At 37.1% G+C, this 27217-nt stretch overlaps 2 protein-coding genes across 6 annotated transcripts in view; one reads left to right on the forward strand and one right to left on the reverse strand.

Moving 5' to 3' along the window:
* Positions 1–78: 78 nt before the first annotated feature.
* LOC129754214 (ATP-binding cassette sub-family C member 4-like) lies at positions 79–27075 on the reverse strand. 5 transcript variants are annotated; one of them, XM_055750120.1, is made up of 8 exons: positions 26890–27075; positions 15651–15953; positions 6526–6693; positions 4414–6462; positions 4152–4352; positions 1971–2311; positions 968–1907; positions 79–907 (listed from the first exon to the last, which is right to left on the reverse strand). In XM_055750120.1, the coding sequence occupies exons 2-8, from the start codon at positions 15833–15835 to the stop codon at positions 640–642; spliced, it is 4152 nt and encodes a 1383-aa protein (XP_055606095.1). In that variant the 5' UTR covers positions 15836–15953; positions 26890–27075; the 3' UTR covers positions 79–639. The 5 variants fall into 5 exon arrangements, with proteins under 5 accessions (XP_055606095.1, XP_055606094.1, XP_055606098.1 ...); XM_055750119.1 differs by having other exon boundaries at positions 26822–27075; XM_055750123.1 differs by lacking the exon at positions 26890–27075 and adding an exon at positions 26669–26780.
* LOC129754216 (ATP-binding cassette sub-family C member 4-like) overlaps positions 16182–27217 on the forward strand; it is a 37398-nt gene continuing 26362 nt past the window's right edge. Inside the window, exon 1 of the mRNA XM_055750128.1 lies at positions 16182–16204. The gene's annotated coding sequence lies outside the window, so the exon portion shown is untranslated. The remainder of the gene's footprint in view (positions 16205–27217) is intronic.

The raw sequence follows: 27217 nt of genomic DNA on the forward strand, positions 1-27217 counted from the left end.
TTGACACAATTTCTTTTTCATGTGATTTGTTACCATTAAGGGGAATGGATTTGTTTGTAACAAGTAATTTGGCTCTTTATAAAACTATCAACACATTTATTCGGGAAATTACCATTCAGAGTTTAACAATATGTAACATATTTCTAGCTATAAATATGAGAAATATTTAATTGATACACTTAGATTGTTCACAGATTGTTTAAGTAACTACTTCTTAAGCCTAGTCCACACTAAGTAACTTGAATATGGATTTTTGTTGTGAAACGAACTTTGTTGTCTGTTATTGTTATTGGAAACATGAGACGGTCTCAAAGTCTCCCGAATAAAATGGGAGACATTGAGACCGTCTCGAGATCAACTATCTCCTAGTGTGGACTAGCCTTTAGTTCCGAGCGTTATTATTCCTAATTCAAAGTATTGGCTTTTATCCTACCAATCTAGATTCGAAACTTGTATAGTAAATAGATTTGTTCGGAATAATATGAATCACTGGTGATTGTGCGATCTTTGTTTATAATATAAGGGCACTTTTTGATGGGTTAAAAAAGCGAATCTCTTCGCTTCAGTGGGGAGAGAGAATCGAACATTCCCAAACCTGTATTCATAATACTTTAGTTGCAAGTATTCTTTTGTGGCTGATCATTGGCCGTGCTTTTCATCGAACTTTTGTTTGGCGATTTGGAAGAGTCTCTCCGATTCGGCCGGACCGGTGGCCAAAACCATTTCTTTGAACACCCCAACGGGCATCTCCAGTAACTCCCAGGGTGTGGCAAGTTCTACTGCTTCTCCAGCATCCATCACCAGAACCCGATCCGAGTCCATGATTGTGTTGAGACGATGGGCGATCGTCAATACGGTGCACTCAGCAAATTTGATTCGGATGGTCTCCTGGATCAGACGGTCAGTGCTAAAATAGGAATAAGGTTCAATAAATTTGATCAGTCAGAATAGATCAAAGTTTACTCACTTAGGGTCAACATTAGCCGTGGCTTCATCTAAAACGAGGATTCTGTTACTTCTCAGGATAGCACGAGCCAAACATATAAGCTGCCTTTGACCTACGCTGAAGTTGGAACCTCCAGCAGCAACGGCCATCTGGAGACCCAATGGTCCATTTGCAATCTCTCTAAGTTCGACCTGCTCAAGGGCATGCCACAGGTCTGAATCGGGATAGTCCTCGAAGGGATCCAAATTTCTTCGTAGAGTACCCGAAAACAGCACTGGGTCCTGAGGGATGATCGAAACTTTAGAACGAAGACTCTCCAGAGAGATTTCTCCTGTGTTGATACCATCGATTAAAATGTCTCCTTCGATTTGAGCCAACCGGAATACTGCTCCGATCATTGAGGATTTGCCCGCTCCAGTTCGACCAACGATTCCAATCTTCTCCTTTGGATGTATCTCGAAATTTAGATTTTTCAAAACTAAATTCGCCCCTTCATAGTACCGGTAGCTCATATTTTTGAACTCCAATCTACCGGCTTCGGGCCAACTCTTGTTCAAGACTCTTGGTTGTTCGGGTTGTTTCTCCGGTTTCAAGTCTCGATATTCCAGTAGACGTTCGACGGACATCATAAAGTTGGCGACTTCCGCACTCTGTCGAATACCCCATTGCATCATACCGGTCAGAGCCATTGCCTGGGTGATCGCGAGACCTACACGATCCCCTAGAATACCTGTCTCCAGGACCAAGAAACTGAACACCACTATGAACATGAACACCAAACACAGCAGATCCAAGGCAAATCCAAAGGCCGTACTGCTTGTTATAAACATGAAAAACGAGGCCGTATGAATGTCTTGATGCGAGTCAAACTCTTTGATCAATTCCTGTTGAGCTCCAAAAGCCCGAATCGTTGGAAGTCCGGCCAGTGACGCTGCCAAATGTGAGAACACCGGTGATCGAGCTAAAATGAATCATTTAGTTAATGATACGGCTGAAGAATCTTTCGATTTAATTTTAAACATACTTATCCCCTCGAGACGTTTGATATTCTTGGAAGTTTTAAGATAGACCTTCCGCAAGTAAATGAAAATCACCGCAAGGACCGCCAGTGGTACTAAAAACATCGGATTCACAACCACAGTAACCACAATTGTACCGATCATGCTGAGAATGATCTGTGAAGCATCCAGAATAGCCTTCGGCAGCAGTTCATCAACCGATCCCATATCCTTGGAGAATCGATTCAGAATACGTCCCGATGGGTTGGTGTCGTAGAACCGCATCGACGTCGATACGCAACCCTTGAACATGCTGTCGTGGAGGTTCTGAGACGCCCGGACCGATGTCTTGTAGAAGCTTATGGATCTGGAAAGAGAGTTGAAAATTTGGGTAAGAAATAAGAGTAGAGTAGAGTAGAGTAGAGTAGAGTAGAGTAGAGTAGAGTAGAGTAGAGTAGAGTAGAGTAGAGTAGAGTAGAGTAGAGTAGAGTAGAGTAGAGTAGAGTAGAGTAGAGTAGAGTAGAGTAGAGTAGAGTAGAGTAGAGTAGAGTAGAGTAGAGTAGAGTAGAGTAGAGTAGAGTAGAGTAGAGTAGAGTAGAGTAGAGTAGAGTAGAGTAGAGTAGAGTAGAGTAGAGTAGAGTAGAGTAGAGTAGAGTAGAGTAGAGTAGAGTAGAGTAGAGTAGAGTAGAGTAGAGTAGAGTAGAGTAGAGTAGAGTAGAGTAGAGTAGAGTAGAGTAGAGTAGAGTAGAGTAGAGTAGAGTAGAGTAGAGTAGAGTAGAGTAGAGTAGAGTAGAGTAGAGTAGAGTAGAGTAGAGTAGAGTAGAGTAGAGTAGAGTAGAGTAGAGTAGAGTAGAGTAGAGTAGAGTAGAGTAGAGTAGAGTAGAGTAGAGTAGAGTAGAGTAGAGTAGAGTAGAGTAGAGTAGAGTAGAGTAGAGTAGAGTAGAGTAGAGTAGAGTAGAGTAGAGTAGAGTAGAGTAGAGTAGAGTAGAGTAGAGTAGAGTAGAGTAGAGTAGAGTAGAGTAGAGTAGAGTAGAGTAGAGTAGAGTAGAGTAGAGTAGAGTAGAGTAGAGTAGAGTAGAGTAGAGTAGAGTAGAGTAGAGTAGAGTAGAGTAGAGTAGAGTAGAGTAGAGTAGAGTAGAGTAGAGTAGAGTAGAGTAGAGTAGAGTAGAGTAGAGTAGAGTAGAGTAGAGTAGAGTAGAGTAGAGTAGAGTAGAGTAGAGTAGAGTAGAGTAGAGTAGAGTAGAGTAGAGTAGAGTAGAGTAGAGTAGAGTAGAGTAGAGTAGAGTAGAGTAGAGTAGAGTAGAGTAGAGTAGAGTAGAGTAGAGTAGAGTAGAGTAGAGTAGAGTAGAGTAGAGTAGAGTAGAGTAGAGTAGAGTAGAGTAGAGTAGAGTAGAGTAGAGTAGAGTAGAGTAGAGTAGAGTAGAGTAGAGTAGAGTAGAGTAGAGTAGAGTAGAGTAGAGTAGAGTAGAGTAGAGTAGAGTAGAGTAGAGTAGAGTAGAGTAGAGTAGAGTAGAGTAGAGTAGAGTAGAGTAGAGTAGAGTAGAGTAGAGTAGAGTAGAGTAGAGTAGAGTAGAGTAGAGTAGAGTAGAGTAGAGTAGAGTAGAGTAGAGTAGAGTAGAGTAGAGTAGAGTAGAGTAGAGTAGAGTAGAGTAGAGTAGAGTAGAGTAGAGTAGAGTAGAGTAGAGTAGAGTAGAGTAGAGTAGAGTAGAGTAGAGTAGAGTAGAGTAGAGTAGAGTAGAGTAGAGTAGAGTAGAGTAGAGTAGAGTAGAGTAGAGTAGAGTAGAGTAGAGTAGAGTAGAGTAGAGTAGAGTAGAGTAGAGTAGAGTAGAGTAGAGTAGAGTAGAGTAGAGTAGAGTAGAGTAGAGTAGAGTAGAGTAGAGTAGAGTAGAGTAGAGTAGAGTAGAGTAGAGTAGAGTAGAGTAGAGTAGAGTAGAGTAGAGTAGAGTAGAGTAGAGTAGAGTAGAGTAGAGTAGAGTAGAGTAGAGTAGAGTAGAGTAGAGTAGAGTAGAGTAGAGTAGAGTAGTGTGGAGTAGAGTAGAGTAGAGTAGAATAGAGTAGAGTAGAGTAGTGTGGAGTAGAGTAGAGTAGAGTAGAGTAAAGTAGGGTAGAGTAGAGTAGACATCTCGTAGAGTTTTGGTGCCCTTGTCCCTATTTATGTAACGTATACGCTGAGAAACTCTTCGTGTTTCTCCAAAGAAGGATCATACCTGGTAATGGCAATCAGGAATATGCTAATCACCAGACCTCCATGGATGTACATGCATGTTTCCGTACTCAACAAGGATTGCCCGGGGATTTCGGACGTTAGTGGAGTATCATCAAAAGTTGAGTTACTTCTTTCGATAACATCAATGCTGTCATCGGTGTTATTGTGTCTCAGGAAGATTCGTTGCTCCTCTTGTGAAGTCCTGGAAGGAAATATGGATTAAAATGGAACAAGCTTTTCAAACAATCCTAAATAAATCTTACCAATAGGCCACCCAAAAATCTGCGCCACTTGCTGCTAGTTGAGTGCACAAAAATAACAAAAACAGTCCGAAAAGAAGAACTGGATTAGCTCCACTTCGAACATAATTAAGAAGAACAGATCCTTGAACAGTGCCTTTGGAGCTAAGCTCCGCATTCATATCCGCTTCTGGGGACTTTGATTTTTCTTTCACTTTGTGTTCGTTTTCGTCATCAAAGTCATCGAGAGATTGACTCGACGAAGCTATTGATCGAGATGATGCCTTGGAATCTCGTCGACTTCGTCGCTCCGAAACCATTATTGAACTTTCACTATCGCCAGCTTCTTCCTCCAACTTTTCTAACAGTTCGACAAAGTCGATTCCGTTCTGCGACAACTCATGTGGAGTACCCTGTAGAGTAATCTTCCCATCGTTCATAACTACAACCCAATCAGCTTCCTTCAGGAAGTGCACCTGATGAGTTACCAGAATTCTGGTTGTCTTGAGTTTACCCAATCGTCCTCTAGGCCCGATACAGATATCGAAAAGGTGCCTTCCTACGTGAGCATCTACTGCACTCAATGGATCATCCATCAAGAATATATCCGCTCTTCTATAAACCGCTCTAGCCAAACTGATGCGAGCTTTCTGACCACCAGAAAGAGCAGCTCCTCGTTCACCAATGATCGTCTTATCCGCATGCGGCAACTGTTCGAAATCTCGTTCAAGCGCACAAGCTTTCACTACTGCATCGTATCGCTCTTTCTCCATGGCTTGCCCAAACAGAATATTCTGACGAACAGTTCCAGCGAATACCCAAGGTTCTTGACTAACGTAAGCAAATTTACCCTTACTGACGATGGATCCTGATTCTAGGGGAAGTTCTTTTAGAATAGCTTGCAGAAGCGAAGATTTGCCTGCACCAACCGGCCCAATAACTCCGATTAAGATTCCTTTCCTGAACTCTATGTTTAAATTCGATAGAGTTGCTGATTTCCAAGACTCATCTGCTTCGTCCATTTTCTTGACGGTGTCTACAATCTTCGGTACTGGAGCAGAATTCTTGTCTTTTGGTTTCTCGCCCGGTGCCTCTTGTATTTTGACAGCACCCCACCGCGCAGTAACGTTCTTCATAGCAATCGCTATGTTGGTTGGAAGCTGGGTATCTGATTCGATGAGCTTTTGCTTCTCCGATACATCTCCATTGATTCCGAAATCCTTGAGGAATTTTTCCTTTGCATCGTTAAGTTCGCCTTCCTTTTCTTCATACTCTAAGAAACGTTGCAACCGCTTCATCGCGACTAAAGCTTCAGCAATTTCAGCAATACCTCTCACAAACATGGCAGACATCGTATTGGCCAATATGCCGAAATAGGTTGATACAACAAACACTTTAGCCGCCGTTAGATCATTTCCAAGTAGAACCATTGCCATCATTGTACAGAACAATGCCATTCTAGTGGTGAACAGCAAAAACGTCATGTACAACCCTCGAACGTAGGCACTTTTTTTAACGATCTTCAACTCAAGCTGCCGAGCAAGCCTGATAAGTTTTGCGAAAGGTTTTTCCCAAGCGTACATCTTGATCACCTGTATTCCGGAGATAATTTCGTCCATCAGGCGAATACGCTCATCTGTTCGTAAAGCTGTTTGCAGCCGAAACCTGGACGTCAATTTGCCGGTGTAAGACTGAATAGGTGTCACGATAAATATCACAATCATTCCAATCAATCCAGCAACCCCGATTTCAATGTACAGCAGGACTCCGATGATGATCGCTAGCAGCGGAGCAGACCACATCGAATGCAGAAAAACGGAAACGATGTCGAACCGATTCACATCGTTGGACAACAGATTCACCACTTTTCCAGGTGCTGTATCGCCCAAAGCAGTTCTCGATAGCCGCAGCGCTTTGCGATAGATCACACTACACATCGCTATCCGAACTTTCATGCCATTCTGGAAACTGCCTAGGATGTACTGATTGATGGTGATCACACTAAGCGCGTTCAGTAACACCAAAGCTGCTGAGTAGTAAATGGCCTGTTCTTTTGTAACGTCCGAATCCTTTCTGTGAATGATGAAATTTGAAATAACATTTGAACTGGAATTAAAAGTGTCTAGCAAGACCTACCGAAAGTACTGCAGCAGCATCCCGAGAAAGATCGGTTGTGCCAACCGGATGAAGATGTCGTTGATCACGGTGATAAAGCCGAGGATGGCGTACTCCCACCAGAAGGTTTTGAAGATGGCCTTGATGAGCGAGGGCCGCCCCGGGCCCGATTTCTGTTCGAACCATTTTCTGTACGGAGGAAGAAAAAGAAAAATCTGACTCAAACATATGTCGTCTCACTTGAGAAGCTTAAACTAAATGTGCACATGTATGTCATTTGGTTCTAAAAATGCTCTGGCCACCTTCCAGCGTGTTGTGAAAGTTAAGTTGTAAGGTCCGTTTAAGAAGTGTGATTGAGTAACCTATTGAAGTTTTTTTTCTTCAGAAAATTGTTGATATATTGAAATAAAAAAGGGGTCCATTAGCAAAACAGTTTGATACACTCATCCAAATCAAACATATTGTTAAGATATCGTTTCCAAAGTGTAAAACATCCACGAGTCCCAATATTGACCACTTGCTTCTGCAGTTTGTTTTCAATGCACTCCACAGGCAGTTGTGCTTTTTCCATCTCAATTCCAATAAACGCAATGCGATTCCCGTTCACCCATCAATGAAGAAGCATACAATTATATTATCGTTTGTTGCCGGCATGCTGACCTTCACTCCATATCGCCGGCATACAAACGTATCTGCTACACAGATGATGATGATGGTGATGCCGCCCGATGTCATCAACGTATTCATACGTGAATGAAATATGCAGCCAAATGGAAGAATATTTTCTCAATTCCCTTAATTAATGTTCCATTGGGTGGGGAAATTTCTTTGGAAAAGTTTGTTGATTGTTATCAAACTTCCCTTTTTCGAACGAACAATGTAGACAGTTGTATTAGTTTTTGAAGAATTAAATATATTGAGATGAGCTGAGCTCCACCATCAGCTGAGTAACATCAACCAGCCAATCAACAAGTTCCCACTGAAGGGGTATCATATTTCCTCCAGAGTAGATTGTGTTTTGATACAGCAAATAGCACATTTTATGGCTAATGTATGAAAATGCACTTTTTTCTTTCTATTGTTTTTCACTATTAATTATAATTATTGCTGCATTCTAGCACAACGCTGTGTGGTATGCATTTCTTTATCTATGAGTACCTTTAGCTTTTGTAGGTTTTAGTGAACGAGTGAAACATTGAGGCGCATGAAGCCATCTTTACAAACCATGGCTTAAGCCAGAGATACATAGAAGTAATTTTGATGCTTGGTCGATAGGCGATGAAAGCGCTGTCGAATTTGGGTGATAGTTTGAAATTGCAGTTTGCAGTACAAGAAAAAACTAATAAGAACTGTATTGAAAAGTCATCAGTAGATCCGGAAGAAAACCTGGTTCCAGCCAGTCCCAGTTGGATGCTAAAGTAGTCACTGATCAACGTCGAAAAAAACATCAATCCACCAAATTGTCCAGATCTCCGACCGATTGAACGATACTGGGCGATTGTGAAGTAGATCTCTAGGAAGAAGTTTCTCGAAGCACGGAAAAAATCGAGTAAAATTGGAAGGCAGCATCCAGGAAATGCACAAAAGCTTCTGTGCAGAACCTGATGGAAGGCATTTCATAAAAAGTGCGATCATTCTTTAGATCATAATTTTTTTACTTATGTTAACCATTAGATTGTTTCTAATAATACTGATCTTAAAAAAATAGATAAGGAAAAAAAAACAAATGTCAAACTTATTTCATTTTTATTCACAGAAAGATGTTGCTTAGAAGTTTTCTGTAAAGACCTTAAACTTTAAAACAAATGTATTTAATTTGACAATAGGTTGTTGGACCTAGGTTCTCGAACCGGAAGTTCTTGAATGATTCAAGCGGCGTGCAGCAAAAGTTAGGTCTGAATCATCCCCTTTAGTCGACCTCTGCTCGTACAAGCAGATGTGCGCTGAAGCTACCCTTTTGTCCATTTAGCATTAAAGATGCTCTCGTAAAGCTATGATCATTTAGTATCCGGGCACTTGTCTCGGTGATAGCTACGATACTAGAGATAAGATATGCAAAAATTTAGCAGCGTTGTGTTGGTTACAAAAAGGACTTTCTTGGCTATTTTTTCAGATTTTCAAATCTACGTGTTCTTGAGATATTTACGATGCCAAAAGACATGATAAAAATAATTTTGCACAATCGCCTAGGAAATTCTTCATTGTTGATTTGAAAACCCATGGACTGTTGATTTTTTCTGAATTTTTTTTTGGTCCGAATGATTAAGAAGTATAAGAAGGATGCTCACGAAGTTCAAACCAAGCATCGTAGTGGAATCCTTGATCTCAACTATGGTAAAAAGTCTATTGGGGAAAACGGAATGCAGACCCCTTTACTTTGCAGTAAATCCGTTTCCGACAGGCAAAAACTGTTGCCTGTCTAGTAGACACCCAGCAAATAACTAAAAATGAGCACTTTCATGGATCGCAATCTGTGCAACCGGTTTTTAGGCAATGCGACAAATGTGTTCTGATGGACAAAAAAATTTATGTTAAAACAGAATTTAAGAGGTCAAATTCTTCGAGATGCCTACTCATGAAAAGGTTCCAACCAGATTTCAATTGGTTTTTCCAGGTGAATTTGTGTAAAATATCGTGATTTTGCAAATGTTTTGCTTCTGTGGTGAAAATCAATGTGGTAATACATCAATACATGACTGAAAAAAGTGTGTGAAGATAAAAAGCTATTTTAAAATGAAGTAAGAATATTTGTTGAAATCAACGGAATTTTTTTTTTAATATTTTTACATTGGATATTATATTAACACCTTCATTTCCTACATAGAAAGTTTTTCGATCAAATTAATAGTTTTAAAATACACACGTTTGTAGCTGCCCGGATTCTAAATGATCACAGCCTTAATTTTACCTTCAAGCCATTTCAAGTAGTGCTCCCAGCTTACTTCCCTTTCAATGTTCCCTACAAATTTGAACTATTTCTTCAACTCGCTTTTATTTTTGCATCGTCTTAAACAGTTTTAACTTTCCGGTACACTCATACAAATAATTATTTTCAATTTCATAAGACACTTCTGATGAACCGTTATTTCGAGTTCAAAATAAAGTTTTATATAAGTCTTTTATAATTTATTTTTTTGATAATCAGTTCATATGAAAACAGAATGTGCTGCAGTGTGAAAATAAAATGAGCCCTTTTATCTATAAACGGCAGACGGATGAAATAAGCTTCTTCGTCATAAGAAACATATCAGCATGAAAAAATGCTTTTTGTGATTGCGACATTTGTTTACTTGATAGTGAGTTAGTATTGCAATTAAAATAATTTAATAAAAAAGTCAAAATATGTGTGTTTATGTTTTTTACATTCAGCTCTCGCTGACAAAAAAGACCGAGAAACCGGATGTTCAATCCGAAATAATTAAAAAAAAAAGTCATAATTTGTCAAAATCTGCTGTTATTTGGAATTGTTCTTTAGTAGGTCTATGTGTCACTAGAAACAGTCAAAATTCAACTCTTATTTGGTCTCGTTTTATGTGGTTGTTTCTTGTTTTATCTTCTCATTTACAATAATACTTTTCCCATAATAATATCTTTTAAAAATCAGCAACGCCTCATAGAAATCGGTGTTCATCCTTCGGGTTCATTTCCACTATAAGGCAATCTTATGAATATCATTATTTTTTTCTTATGGTGTCATTTTATAAGAGAATATTATGGCATACACAATAATATTTTTCTGAGTGTAGGGTCATTTGGGATAAGGCCAGAACAAATTTCTTTTGTCACTCAGAATTGGAACATCGCGGGGGGGGGGGGGACAATAAAAAACAATGCAAAAAACAAATAAATTGGAATAAATTGCACAAAATCTTGCATGCACAAGATTGCATGCTATATCATTGCACAAAACCTATAAAATAATGAAACTTTTTATTGAAAAATTCAATACAATCAAGAATACACATGGTGAAATTACTTCCATCTTCCAAAATTTCTTTTTTGGCCTTGTAATCTATCGGATACTTGAATTTTTTATCAAAATTTCCACGGAATACTAAAAACTTTATTTATTTCCCCCTTCGGGTTTTTTGGAATTTTCGAAGGGGGGGGGGGGGGGGGCAGACAAAAGAAAAGAAGAAATTGATATTTGTTCCAGCCTAATTATGAACAAAATTGCAATGATTTCTACCCAGCTTACATAAAATAGCTTTAGAAATGATAACTCAAATCGTTAACAATGTTAACGCGAATCGCAATTCCTACCTAATGAGTAAACGAGCGTAAAAATGGCTACTTAAAGTCGGTATAAATCGGATATGATAAAAAGTCCGCCATATTTGCAAATTTATTTTCCCGCGCGGGATTCAAGTGAGAAAACAATTTTGTTGTACTCTCAGCGATAAGCAGTGAAACCCGTTTGCTTAAAATCAGATGGTCCATTTGGAAAAATTGTCCAATGAGAGAAGCAGCATATATTGTCGCTGGCAACAGTTTGCATGCATTGAGAGCAAAACTTACGCTCTCTCGCATATATCCAGGATGTACGAATAAGGTGTTGAATATCGCCCAATTTCTATAATTCTTATCGCTTAAGCCAGAAGTTAAAAATATGTGTTTATATTGCCTCCACTTTAGTAGGTAAATGCTGTTTTTTCGAGTTTTATGCGATGGTTCTATAATGTATATGAAACGTATAACACATTTTGTTGAGAAATATACCTACAAAAATGTTTGCTGGGTAGTTGGTTTAAGTTTATAAACACCTATGAAGCTTATTTACCAGCTTCTATAATCCATAAACTGCTGGCATAAAACTAGGATAAACCTGAGAAACTTTTTTTTGTAACTTGCTTAAAACTATCAGTTGCTGGCTGACAAAGCGCCATGTTGATGGTCGAATGAAATCGAAATAAATGACGCCATTTTATAGTTTTTGTAATTAATTTTTGCATCGTTAATTGAAATAAAAAACTATAAATAAAAAATAGACAAACAAGAAATTTTTGAAATTTATAAAAAAAAATCATATTTCTAGCCTAAACTAAAATATTTTTGTAACTATTTTTATTGGTTTTGCTCATCTTCAAGCTTTGCTATTTTTTTGCGTATTTCGTAAAAGCTCAGTATATTTATCCCTGAAAAAATTTCATATTCCACTATCAGTAGTCAAACAATAGCATGTTTTACTTGTTAGCTTTTAAAAAGCTTTTTGCGTTTTTTATCGTACGGTTAATCAGCATTCAAATTATTAGTCAAAGACGCTAAAAAAAAATCTCAACATGGATTTTTTTCAGTTGAATTCGGGGTTTTTTCGCATCAAATGTAGAACAAAGGCATATTTATCACCCAAAGTTAACTTTTTTGGAATTTTCAGTGCTTCTCTAGTGATTTATAAGGGAATTTTTTTTCCATATTAATTTCAATACAATGCGCTATATTAGACCTGAATGAATCGCTTCAAAAATTTACAAAAAATTTTTTAGATACAAAAAGTTATGAAAGGTGTGATATTTTCAATTTTCCACGCAAAGCTTACAACGGTTTAATGGTTAGTTGGAATTTGGAAAAAAAAATCAATTTAATATTCCAGTTTAAGATCATTAACAGCAAGCATCTGTCGGTATGGATTGAAAAGCGTTTGCTATAAAAACTTTAAAATGAAATAAATACAACAATCATTTCATAACAACAGAAGTTGAACAGTACCAAGTTTGTGGGAAAAGTGGGAAATGCACACTAATTTTTAAAAATACGTACTACAACGTGCAAGATTTTCCTAAATTTTATTTTTATGCTTAATAAACCATTTTCATACTTTTTATCTTGATAATAGAAAAGTGTTTTTCAGCCTTTTTGGAGAGTCTTTATTCAGTGATGCTATTATTTCGAACAGCAGGAAAACTTTGTTTTCTTCAAATCCGTTTACAAAGGCGCAATTACAAAAAAAAAATAATAATAATCTTCTTTTTCAAATACCCACTAGAGTGCCCCAAATGACCCGATATTAGAAAAAGTTATGCGCTGCAGGCTTAAATTGATCCTAGACCTAGTGCAAGGTTTCATGCCAAATTTGGGCCAGATCGGATCATGGGAAGGGGTCGCTCAACGAGCCTAAAGTTAGTATGGGATTTCAAGACATTTTGTTCTGGAGGAACATGAAAATCCAGTTTTTCATGAATAACTTTGGTCCTCTTCGGCCGATTTCTTTTGAAAACGGTTTTTTGAAGTCTAAACTATGACAAATATTTCATCCGAAGGCTGCATTTCGATTCGAGTTAAGATTAGAAAGTTATTAAGCTAAGAAAAATATCTTTTTTTGAGGGTGATATTCATCACTATTCATGAGAGACACTGCTTCGAACATTTTGACGCAGCATTAACAGTGATGAATATCACCCTGAAAAAAGTCACCCCATTTTTGAAGTCTGGAAACTTTTTTATCATAAGTCAAATTGGAATGAAGTCTTCGGACGATCTTAGTAGTCTACGCTGCAAGAAGGACGTGTTTGACAGAGGCTCCGAAAATTTCAAGATATTTCATTTCGTGATACCAGGAATGACTCTTGCATCAACAAGGAACTTTACGGAACTGGACGGTATTTCCAGCATGGAAATGATGGAGGAATTTGGAGCTATCGAACCTGGATTAATCCTGCCTTTTAGGTTCCCGATCCCTGAATTGGACGATTTACCTCCCGGAATGCTGATAGCACAAAGCTAAGTACTTTTTTTTATGTTTAGTCTTTTAAAGCGTTTTCGTATATTTTCCACTGGCACGGAAGCACTAACAAACTTCATAAACAAACAAAATTGCCGCCCGAGACGATTATATGCGCCGTTCAGGGTGAAGATTTTGTTGTTTATGAGGAAAAAGTGTGCTCCCGTGCCAGTGGAAAGTAAACGAAAACGTTATACGGTCAGAATTTGAAAAGTCACAGTTCACAGTATAACAATTTTAGCGTTTTAGTGGAAATGGAAAATTTTGACTTTCATTTTCATCAAGTTAATCGATTTGAGTTAATTGTATAGTGTAGTTTCTGATTTACGGCTTTAGGTATCGTTATCATAGTAGGTCAGTTACATACATCATTGTAAAACTAGAGAACCTTTTTTTTTATCTTTCACAAAATTGGCTTTAAATAAACTACACAATTAATCGAAGTTGATGTGCATTTCAGAAAGTTATATGTCTGCAGTTGTAGTTTTCATTGGAATTCCAATTTTGGTGGGATCATTTATCCTGGATTCCATAACTTTGAAATTTTTCGAAACCCTGAACTGATAATAAACTATTTTAGAAACATAATACTAATTTTATTATAATTTTTTTTTTATTAGAGACATTTACCATTTTTATGGCATTCGTGTTTGTATTAAAATCAGTTTTGACAAAATTTTGAATTAATTATCTTAAACATATTTTTTTATTTGAATTTATTTTAAACGGAGAAACATAGTTTATACATGATGTTAAAATTTAATATGGTCATGGGTAAAGAAAATAAATACAACATTGTTTAACTCACAGATTTTTTTACACATATATGATTTTTATCAATTAGATGCTTCAATATTGTAAGTTCATGGTTTTAGAACATGATGCATTTTCAAACTTTCGAGTGTCGTTAAGAAAGAACAGGAGCGTAGTTGTTTTTCACATCATTACACTAGTCAAAAGTGTATCCTGCTAATATCCTTTTCTCCCAAACCTCCCACCTAAAATTGTTTTGCTAGGATGCAGAGGTAACCTCGGTCCTAAAGCACAAAATTTATCTTTCATCCCTTTCTACCTTTTCCAATCTATCCATTGACTACTAGGACGTGGCCGGCGCCGTTATTGATGTTCAAAGAGAGAGCATCTGTTTTGTGCATTGAGGATGAGCTGCTAATCCCAAGCACCATTCTTTTGACCTTTGAACAAAACTGATGGCCTCGGTCAATCACGGAGTAGCAACCATTGGCGATGTGGAATTCGTACTACTGAGCCACGCCTGCGACAATGGAGTTCGAAATGCTTTTAAAGGTAATGTGGAAGCAATAATGGAATCACTTAATGATTGATAAATAAACCTTACTATTGTATGTATTCATGATGAAGTACTTCGGGCTCCATAGTTCAAGGTGGATGTGAGTAGTCAATCCAGCTAAGCTAATCCAGCTAAGCTAGCTAAGCTAAGCTAAGCTAAGTCAAATTGGAATGAAGTCTTCGGATGAACTATTTGTCAAAGTTTAGGCTTTAAAAAAACCGTTTTCAAAAGAAATCGGCCGAAGGGGACCAAAGTTATTCATGAAAACTGGATTTTCATGTTCCTTCCGAACAAAATGTCTTGAAATCCCATACAAACTTTAGGCTCGTTGAGCGACCCCTTCCCATGATCCGATCTGGCCCAAATTTGCCATGAAACCTTGTACTAGGCCTAGTATCAATTTGAGCCTGCAGCGCATAACATGTGTTTTAAGCTCACTTTTGAAAAACTTCCTTATTTTCGAAGCATTGGAACTGTCCGTTAAATAAGATTCTTTAAAATTTCATGTTGTGTTCTTAACATAATGGTTTTTTATTACTTCAAGTTTCCAAAAGTTTTCAAGCATCCATTTGTACATCAAGCCTGCTTGAATTGTTTTTCGAACTACTTTTTCCGAATGAAAGGGATTTTTTTTATCTCTGTTTCTGATGTTCTATTTAAAGCTTGCAAAAACTTATTCCAAAAACATAAGTACAAACTTATTTATACACTCACTCTAAATTTTCCATATTAAAACATCAATATTCACTAGATATGAAAAGAAACGCGTGGGTTCTTTAATGACGTTTATGTTTCGTTTTTTTATGTTCTGATTTCAGGTCTGGTCTGGTCGCATCATGACGTGTTTGAAACATGCTTTACAGTTCATCGTGACTCTGAACACGTGTTCTGCTTCGATAACTTTCATTGTAGCTGAATATTATTTGCCAGTAAGTGTTACTGGTTCCACAAAAGTACCTTATTATTATTATTTTTTTGTATCTTAGTAGCATACTATTATTTTGCCTGTGCTATGATCATATAAATGTGTAAGATTCAAGATGTGCTCATTTAAGTAAACACTCATAACAGTTGCTCTCTTATCGAGAGATGACTTGCTACAAAGATAAAATTACTTACTTTTCTAGTCGATCCCCCAGCACATCGGACTGGTCCTTTTTCAGCGGTCGAAACAGATCTTGCAGCTCCAAAACTTTCGAATAGCCTTTTTTAAACAGATCTATCGTCCACCAGAATGTCAGTATCGAAAATAAATTTGCATCTTCCCGAGGATTAGGAGGTAACTTTCTTCGGATCGCTTCCATCACTACAGCATGCTGGGGTTCGGTTCTTTAGAATGTTCACCAACTTCAATCACTGATTTATTTCCGTTTCGTTTTAAAACCACGCGCGTTCACTTTATTTCACAATCACTCGCAAGATCTGTCGAAACACCAAAAAACCGTTATCCAGATGTTTTAGATAATTTCGGTAAATCAAGAAGGCGTTGAAACAAGCAACGTCACAGTTACGCTGATAAGTGAAGTGAATGGCTGACTGTCAGGCAGCGAAATAAAACCAATTAAATGTGATACTCTAACGACCGTTGTTGATAGCAGTCTGGTGGCTTCTAAGCATGAAAACCTACTGGAACTGGCTAGCCGGGAACGTCGGGAGAGCCAAAACCAACCGCGGTAAGTCCTACCTACTTGAATGATGATGATTTTACAAATCGTGTCTACTCCTGTCTTGTTCTCTATGGCGCGGGGTGCTGCTGACGGATTGCTACGTCATGATAGTAAATATATACTTTGTTACTTATTACTAGCAGCAGTCCGCGATAACGGGAAACCGGCGCTATTTTAAGCTATTGCCGAATTGACAAAACGGAGGCCTGTCGTCTTGGGGTATTTTTTTCTGCGATTATCTCGGATGTCTCAATGATTGATAAAAAGTTGCAATGGATTCATCGATAAAACAAACATGTTAAATAGAAATTTTTTAAATGATATAGGAACCGACCTTGTGATGACTTGCCATTAGCAAAATGTGTAAATAAGCCCCATTTACGTTCAAGCTTTTTGATAAGATAGTATATAAACAATCGTCAGAACATGTGCCTTATCTTCCCGGCCGGCTCGCAAAGTGTTCCCAGAATCGTGAACTAAAATATTTCGTTCACGAATGTTGATAATAATTGATGATTCTGGGCAATTGTAGGAGCGTTGACCTGCTAAAATGAACTAGTTGCACCTAACGTACATTTTCAGCAAGTTTCAGAGAAAAAATCAGGCTTTTCATTAGAATTTGTTGGTTCTAGTTGTTTTAGAACATAAACAGATTTAGTATTTTAAAAGGATCACTAGAAAAAAATTCTTTTATTCCAATTTGATTGCTTACCTGAGTTTGTATTTCACTAAACGAACGAACTTTTAAGTTCACATAAAGCCTAACAACTCAAAACAAACTTCAAAGTACTTAATTGGTTACTGAATTTCACGTTTATATAGTTGAATTTGAATAATCCTATAAGAAAAACTTTGTAATCTATGAAAGTGATGCCAGAAATATTTACAAATTCACATTTACGGCTATGAAAAAAGATATCTTTTAGGGACAAGTTTTTTTCGAGAAAGGTCTAGATTATTTTTTTTTATATACTGTCCCCGAGAACACAATACAGTAATGTTCCGACTTTGTCAGCTCCCGATTATGTCTACCCCCGATTTTGTCTATCCCCGATTTTGTCAGCATTTTATCCCGATTTTGTCAGCCTTTGAATTTAGTTGAAATTTTCTGCTTTTGAACTAAAATTCCCAGTCATTTAACACTGTATGTTTTTTGGGGGTTGTCCTGACTCACGTAGAGGACCACCCATTAACCACTTGGTATTTTGAGGGTTGGGGGTGATTGAAGGTTCATAAGAGTTTTCATTGATGACGAATGGAATGAGGCTGAAAGTTGATCACATTTCGATCACATGGTTTATGGATAGCCCTTAGGGATCATCCATAAACCACGTAGATTTCAGGGGGGAGGGTAGGGGGGGGGGGTTTGGCCAAAGTCTACGCTCCATACAAATTTTCGAAATTTTATATGGACAAAAGTATACGAGAGGGGAAGGTGGGAGGTCTGAAATGACCAAAAATGAGTCTACGTGGTTTCTGGATAGTTATAATATATGTTTTTGAAAGTTAAATAACATTTGAAAATATTCGAAAAAAAAACATAAATTTTACTGAGCTTTAATTTAAAATAAACGAAGCCCTAGGTGACTTTTTTGTGGAAAAAATCAATCAATATTTTTAAACTTCAAACTTAAAAATATAAAAAATGCGCGAGTTTGCGCGAGTTTTTTCTTTTGCAAATGATTATTGAGGTTATCAATTTTCAAATGATATCAAACATTTTGCCGAGACTTGCTGGGAACATAAACAAAAACGCTAATTTGTAAAAAAAAACAACGTTTAAAACAAAAAAATAATAGAAGAATTTTCAAAGCACTGCGTACTGTCTTTATAGTCATTGAATTTTGTCTATTATACTTAAAATTATTAAACATCCCTCCATTGAAGTTTTTCATTTCAAATTTTCATTTTTAGTCACTTAAGAAAGTTTTATTTATTGACATAACGTAGTCGCGCTGATTCAACGATTTGTAGAAAAATTCTATCTAATAAAAACACTACAGTTTTGACAGCTGCAACAGCTTATAAACAAATCAGATGTCAAAAAACTGACCGGTACATGATGCTAAATTCATTCAAGAACCAAATAAACATTGACATAAAAGTAACCAATGAAATTCAAATTTTGAGTTTTGACCAGGTTTTTGTGTAAAATACTCCTGTGTGCGGCGGATTGAAGCAGAAAGAGGTTGTTGAATATTGACACCTAATCATGAAGCATTTCTGTAATTTTGGCAGCAGTGAGCTGTCAACACGTGCTGATAGGTACAAGATGTATTAAGTTTAAAGTGATGTAACTTATGTGATCAACAAATTCAGCTGTTTTGCAATTGAATATCTATCCTTCAGCTACGCACCAACGGTTTTTCAAATGGCATGTACACAATACATTGCATGAAGGGTTTTTGTAAACAATCACTTAGGGTTGAGTTCTTGAACAGGTTCTCCATTTTGCTATTTGCAAGACCTTTCATTTGACGCCTCAAATCGGTCAAGCGGTCATCAAGAAACGTGTGTGAAATTATTCTGTAACATACACACAAACTTACGCACACATACACACATACACACACACATACAGACATGTTCCGATCTCGACGAACTGAGCCGAATGGTATATGACCTCCAAGCCTCGGATCGAAGTTGTTTTTTCAAGCGACATGTACATAACCTTCTTTGTAAGAAAGGTTAAAAATAAGGAAAAGGGGTTAATGTCACCCCTTATCACGGTATTGACATCAAATATCGAAATAACAAGTAGACGGACAGTTATCAAATCAAAATTGAAATTATTTTCAAGAAATTTTTTTTCCCGATTTTGTCAGGTACCCTGTTTTATCAGCCCTAAATTCAAGATGGGGCTGACAAAATCGGAACAATACTGTATTTTAAACATTCAAAGAAACTGTAAAGAGTTCGTTATATTGCCTTCAAATAACCATTATTTTTAATATGTTCAAAGTTCAAGCAATAATTGTTAACCCATCACGTAGAAACATTGTGGTAGAATTAATCAACTAATCGAAAATGAAAAAGCCTATTAGAGCTGTTAAATGCAAATATCAATTCACAATTTATTCAAAAACTCTATCACCACCCAAAAATCTCTGGATTAGAAAAAATTACAAATAGCCATTAAAACTTTTTTCATTTAATTAATCTTCACTTGGTATGAGTTTCATCGAAAGCAGAATAAATATTTCACTCATGACTATTGGGAAGTAAGGGGCCGTTCAAATATTACGTAATGCAATTTTCGGTGATTTTCGAACCCCCCACCCCCCTACGTAGCACATTTTTATCAGATTTTCTATTAATAATTCACAAACCGTAACAAACTGCTATACCCCCTCACACCCCCCCCCCCCCCCCCCCCTAAACGCGTTACGTAATTTTTGAATGGTCCCTAACATTAAGACTTTAAACAAAGTATCTAAAATAAAAAAAAAAAACAACAGAATCAAATTCAAATTCCATGGAGATACAGACAGTTCAACAGTGAAATTTAAACCCTGAAATCGGATTTTATTTAGACCCATAACTTAAAGTATCAAATTGAATTTACAAATCAAATTCAAGTACGAAATTGATCATCAAAATTACAATCAGTGGAAAGCAGGAATTGCCAAAATTTGTGTTCAAGTCCAAATTTTATTTACCTTTCATATCTTTAAAACACAAAAACAACGTGTTCAGGTGATGTGTTGAAATTTGAAACTTAAAATTATAAATCATTTTATTTAAAAAAAATTAAGAAGCTTGATGAGATCGAAAATATAGAAATATTCATGTTTAGAGAATCGCTCAATGAAATTCTTAATTGAACCATGAGATCGTTTTTTGATATTAATTATTTGAGAATGATCATTTAGAGAATGATATGTTGAATTCAGGTATTTCCTAGTAGAGGATAATTTAAAAAAAAATTATATCAGAATCAAAAGTATGAAATTTGTTATTATACAGTTGGAAAAGTTTCAATTAGAATTTCCAATCTCAGTTAAAAATGGAATTAAAATTCAATACCAGAACTCAGTTTTGTTGATTGATCCTATTTAGTCAACTAAAGTTACCTTTCCTTTTCTAAATTAAAATGGGTGTAGAGTGTATAAATCAACGCACATTTCAATAATGATCTAAATATTAAGATTAATCTTGCATTATTCATTCTCATACTTATGCTTACAAAGATTTTCTGGTTTCATTAATTTTCTTCCCAGCAAAGCCCAATAAAAAATACCATTGAAATGATTTTATGTGTTTCTTCACTTTCTTCACTTTTTCTAATTTCTGCTAATTGTCTTCCAAAACTGATAATTTCTGTATTTTTGAAATTTTGACAAATCTAAGAAAATGTTAATCTATCCCCCCTAGAAGTCGCTACATTTTTTTGAATGAGGAGAAAAAGTTTTTCTTATCATAAAATGATGCTCCATTCGCTGCAAAGTCCTGGAATATTTCGTTTATTCAATAAATAAGATTAAGCGATGTATTATAAATTGTAGGGTATGCATTCCAGATTCCCCAGATTTATTCGGACAACCCGGGTTTTCAAAGTTAAATGGACAAATAAAGCAAATTAAGGTCTAAATTAGGCCCAATTTTTCTATGCTTGTTTTACCCAAATTGTTTTTTTTTAAGTTTGAAAAGAGATTTGAACGCTGCTGACATGATTAGATGAAAAAAAAAATGAAAGTTTTTGGGGGTTTTAGGCATTATATTTATAGATTTATTTTTCGAATTATCACAAATTCTGCAAAGATTTGTCCGGATTTTATGTTGAAAAATTCGAGATCAAATTACAAGGTATTGTAAAAATTTGTTCAGCAAAAAATTGCGGAAAAATTCTGAAATGCTTACTCTAAGGGACTTCATTAGCTTATAGTAGAATAAAACTATTCGAGATATTATTTCAATTTTTCTCTCAATTGAAAGTGGCTATTTTCTGCATCCGGTCTAAACTGCATGTCAAATTTCAACATATAGTTCCAACTCTATCTGTATCTACCACTTCACAGTAGTTGGCCCGTGGGGAACAAAAATTGGATATGTGATGATAATACTTCTAAATAAATTCTATCCGCTCATTTTTACCATCTTTGATTTCATCTAACCTTCTATCCATCTATAAAAATTTCATAATCTTTAGATGTCCCTACTAAAAAGGACATCACTTTCCACCGATAAGGCCGATAAATTAAAGTAACAAACATAAATTACGTTGATTAATCCTCAATGTATTTTTTGTCTTTCAGCACAATATCAACATATTCTCTTTGATTTAGATATGAAAATACCGCACACAGCTATAGTACGTATAGTTCAGATCATAAAACGTACACCCATAGAAGAGGTTGCAAAAATCCAATGCCTATTTAGCATATCTCTGTGCCGATAATGCGCTGAAATGTGCACTGTGCCGAAGACGGTACCTATGTTCGTAACTGGCATGAGGACTCGGCTCCCAACCAAAATGATGACCACTACATTCAAGCAAAACAAGAAAATCATTTTATGGGATTTACTTACTATTGGATAGTTCACCCCAGAAACAAGAAAATAAGAATTAAAACCACAGCGCCGTAGTGAGAATCGAACTCAAATCACCAATTATATCGTTTTGCCAGTCCGACATTTAAACCAGTGTGCTATTTGAGGTTCATACAGGACGAGGTATATTTGTCATAGGCTGATGTCATGCTGAAGCTACAAGCAACGCAACGCGTTCACACGACAAACCAGCTCTCATTTGATCTCCATGGAAAAAGCGCAGACCTGTCATACTGAGCGCTTTGTAAAGCGCGACATATCCATGGAGATCAAATGAGAGCTGGTTTGTCGTGTGAACGCGTTGCGTTGCTTGTAGCTTCAACATGACATCAGCCATAGGCTTTCTGTCACCGATCAATCACAAAAAAACGCACAACGGCGGCTTCCCGGCGTTTGGCCTCCTTTCAATGCATTCCTTTGTCTTGTGGTGGAAACGGGAAAGGGAACGGGAGTGAAGGAACGGGAAACCCATTGAATGAGAACTGTGCTTTGCTTACTGCCTGCTATTACATACACACGTTACATATACACAGCTGCCAAAGCCGGGCAGCTTGGCCGGTGGAAGAAATATTTTTGTTGTTGCTTTTGCTACACATGCGCAGCTTAGCCGGTAGTTGTTTGCCGGTGGATTGAATTGAAGCAATGTTTTTTTTGTTGGTTTTACTACATACACACGCACAGCTTGGCCGTGGTTGTTTGCCGGCGGATTGAATTGAAGGAATATTTTTGTTGTTGTTTTTGCTACACACGCACAGTGCTCGGTTCGCTGGCTGCCTGGTGTTCGCCGGTATTTATTTCTATCCTTCTTCGTCTTGCGATGCGATAGGGAGGGACGTGAATTCGTTTTTATATTATTTCTTTCAGACATACGCAATTCGGTTAACTTGGGAGGTTAATGCCGGTGGGAGCAAATCGAATCAGCACCGGTCGCATTATCTTCTTGTACCAATGATGCCACCATTGGCACAGAGGCTGAATTGTGGGTGTAGGTAAACTGATATCGAAAGTTTCTAAATAAATTATATAAATTGTTTTAAAGGGTATTGAAGGAAACATCACTGATCACACTGACATGATCTTCAATACAGTTAATTGGTGCCGGACAAAGAATTTAGTATGTGGTCAATTCCAAATGCTCTTCGCTCTTTATACCACCTTAGAATTTTCTTCTGATCGTCTATCCGTATTTTATTTCAACTCCTTAACACTCATCGATAAAGCCGCAAAATAATTTCAAAAACAAATTCACGGTAATTTCCCTTCTTAAAATTGTCTATACATATATACAGTGTCGGACAATAGAATAGGACCGCTCTAATGCAAAATATTCAAATCACCTTTAAACTGCCAATTCAAATATAATAATATGCGACACCTAGCGACAAGCCCTTATTGTAGTATGACAACTTTGTATACTGCACGTTTGTTGCAATCAAAGCAACCCGTTTGTTCTACTCGACCAGAAAGCTGTCAGGGGGCGAAAAAAGTCGCGTCATAAAAAAAGACCAGCTCATCGGTTCGGCTGTTCCGGCATTTTCAGCGCTCTAGATTTGAAGAAAAGGTGTTGTTTGTCCATTTTCGTTGTTGAATTAGCTAATCGCCGCGATAAGTTGTATGTTTTTATTATCGACTTTTTTCGGCGAATAAATAACTACACAATTACTTGCCAGTTGGTCCGGACGTTTCGAGCTACTTTTGGCTTTTCACTCCTCTTCAGCGGACCTTGAATTAAATTTATTTTTCTATAATATACCATTTTACCATACTATTTTAAACTTACTTAATCTAGCGATCGTCTACACTACTGTTTGTAGTTATTTGTTTACTTTTGATGTTATGTTTACATTTGTCTGTCAGTGTTTTGATCTTAGGTAAAATGGAATTGTAGGCTAAAATTTATAGAGTCCTTTTGTTTATTAACAACGTCGTTGTCGCCCCTAATTTTGATGTGGAACATTTCTGCACAAATTCTTGTGTTATATTTGGAAACTTTTTCAAGAATATTCGTGTTTTTAAAGTCAAAAATATGACCATATTCTATGCTATGTTGGGCTAGTCCTGATCCTCCAACCTTTTTGTTTTTGACATCGTTTTTATGTTGCTCTAATCTTTTATGCAAAAACTGACTTGTTTCGCCAATATAAGATTTTTTACATTCTCCACATTTTATGTCATAAACATAGAATATGGTCATATTTTTGACTTTAAAAACACGAATATTCTTGAAAAAGTTTCCAAATATAACACAAGAATTTGTGCAGAAATGTTCCACATCAAAATTAGGGGCGACAACGACGTTGTTAATAAACAAAAGGACTCTATAAATTTTAAGTCAGCCTACAATTCCATTTTACCTAAGATCAAAACACTGACAGACAAATGTAAACATAACATCAAAAGTAAACAAATAACTACAAACAGTAGTGTAGACGATCGCTAGATTAAGTAAGTTTAAAATAGTATGGTAAAATGGTATATTATAGAAAAATAAATTTAATTCAAGGTCCGCTGAAGAGGAGTGAAAAGCCAAAAGTAGCTCGAAACGTCCGGACCAACTGGCAAGTAATTGTGTAGTTATTTATTCGCCGAAAAAAGTCGATAATAAAAACATACATTTGTCCATTTTCGTGTCCTGGTAAATATTTCCCATAAAATAATCATGTAAATCATGAAAACAAACAAAAAATAAAGATTTCCTTCCTCCTACTCTGTTTTCAGCGAAAAAGCGATGGGTCGAGCACAGCACTGCACGGAGGTCCAGCGAGCGATCATCCGGAATATGTACAAGGCGGGCAAAAGCCAACGCGAGATTGCCGACTACATAGGAAGGTCGAAAACTTTCGTTTTCAACGCGCTTCACAGCACCGGCAAACGAGAACTGACCGGCCGCCCCCGCAAAACGACGCCGAAGGACGATTCGGCAATCAAGCGTGCCTTGCAAAAGGACCCTTTTAAAGCGTCCAAGCAGATCAGAGACGAGCTGAACTTATCTGTGAGTTACCGGACGGTTCAGCGACAGTTGGCGGAGAAGGGACTAGGAGGAAAAAGTCCCCGGAAGGTGCCGCTGCTGACGCCGAAGCACTTGAAGGCGCGGCTGAAGTATGCGAAGGACCACTTCGATTGGGTCGGTCCGGAAAAGGAGAAACTATGGAGAAATGTGCTGTGGTCGGATGAGACCAAAGTGAACCTCATCGGCTCGGATGGAAAGAGTTGGGTCTATCGCCCACTCGGCTGTGCGTATATGCCCCAGTATACAAATAAAACATTCAAACATGGAGGAGGTAGCATCATGGTGTGGGGGTGCTTTTCTTGGTACGGGGTGGGTCCCTTTTACTGGATCGACCGGATTATGGACCAGCATCTCTACGCCCAGATACTTCGGGAAGTAATGCTGCTACACGCCGAGTGGGAGATGCCCCTAAAGTGGCAGTTCCAGCAGGACAACGACCCCAAACATACCGCTAAATCGGTTAAAAAGTGGTTTCAGGATGGAACGTTATGGAGTGGCCAGCACAGTCCCCTGATCTCAATCCCATAGAGAACCTATGGGAAATAGTTAAACGTAAGGTGTACACCGAAAAATGAAAAAAACAAGCAGCAGCTGTGGGAGAGAATCCAGGCGGTGTGGTACGCTATCCCGGTGAGAACGTGCCAAAAGCTGGTGGAGTCGATGCCGAACCGGGTGCGAGAAGTGATGCGTAATAAGGGTTATACCACCAAGTACTAACCCTGCAAATCGATCACGGTATGAATTTCCTTTTTTTTTTAATTTTTTTTTTACCATGAATTCTAAAGTGGTCCTATTTTATGTCGCGTTATTTTAGTCAGTAAGTATGTTTAAAACGCATTTTTAAATAAAGGACAATTGTTTTAACTACGGATGATTTTAATTTCTTCGAAGAATGGAATTTACAATTTGTAAATGGATTGATGCACTTAAATGGAATTTTTTTTTCAAAGTTTTTTCACTTTCTGTTTTGGATTGAGCTGTGGTCCTATTCTATTTTCCGACACTGTATCTTGAAAGTTGGGTGGCCCTTTCCAACTGAGATAGCATTTCACCAAAAGCGATCTTTGCGCACTCTGGAATTGATATTGCGTACTGCTGGGAAAATTATCCAACAAACGAAATCGAGTTTCCAGTCAGTATGGTCAGTGCAAAGATCATAAACAATCTTATTTCACTGTCGTAAATATCTGTATCTGAATCGTAAATTTTAACTACTCCAAGAAATAAATCACTAAAAAGTACGGAAAGCTTAGAGTGATAACTAAACATTTTGTGGTGACACTTAAAATGGGAATACTCCATAAACCATTCAGCTTCGAGTATGTTTAACATTCTCAAGTATTTCCGACTAGCACCCAAACAATTGGATAACAAAATCGATTCACGTTGTTATCTACACTAGGGGAGACTGATAACGTTTCAATGTTTGTTTCTGCAGGCCACGCGATCAAAATAATGTATTGCAAATCGTCAAAAAGCAGACACACTTTTGCTACCATCAACCGTTAACTGTAATTGAGTAATTCACACAGCCGCTGTTTTTGGTTGCCATTATTAAATTGATTAGAATCAAACAAAAATAAACACGATATTCGTTGTTGTGTTCCACATATCAATGTACGTTTCTACGTTGTTCTCACTTTCCAGCCAATTGCATTGAAAAATCAGTTTTTTTATTGCTGCGATGATCACTTCTTATTTACGGAAATTTCAAAACTGTCTTAGACAGTGATTACATTTTATTGCCAAAAAAGGAGCTCATTATCGCGAACCTTTGAGCGTTTTGCTCAATTCTCGCTTATCTCTTCTTGATGATTGGCAGAATATCAAAGGTCATTCACTCATTTTATTCAATTTTATTCACCGAGAATTGTGTATGACTGACCAACAATCAATTCATCAATACCAACTTTCTGATCTTGAACATTGAACTTCTTGATTTTCATTTAACTCAAGCACTGATAAAGCCATTTCTTCGAACATTTATTTTATCTTCGTCAGAATTTTTGATATTTCAACTTTAAAATTCTCTTCGAATTTTATACCAATCAACAATCAAATACCTCTGAATAAAAAGATTGATTTAGAACGTAATGATCTTCCGTTCACAAACACCAGAGAAAATATTTACATTCGATTTGGCACATTTGTTTCCACCGAAATAATGATAGACGAAAAAAAAATCACATCCGAATGAATTGACACGAGGAACGGGAGTGCTGCCTTCGTTGGATAATATAATAACAAAAAAAAAAAAAACACCGAGTAAATCCGACGAATCGCGTGAAGGCAAGACCCGATCCGACCCGACCCGAACGAACGATGGCAGAACACTGAATGAACAAATATTTTACAAACTAGGTACTAGAGGTAGTTAAATCGAGAGATAGAATGAAATGAGCGAAAAAATTGCCGAACTTGGAGTTGTATTTGTTTTGTTTTGATTATTTTGGCTACAA

The sequence above is a fragment of the Uranotaenia lowii genome, chromosome 3 (genome assembly GCF_029784155.1).
Source record: "Uranotaenia lowii strain MFRU-FL chromosome 3, ASM2978415v1, whole genome shotgun sequence".
Lineage (NCBI taxonomy): Eukaryota > Metazoa > Arthropoda > Insecta > Diptera > Culicidae > Uranotaenia > Uranotaenia lowii.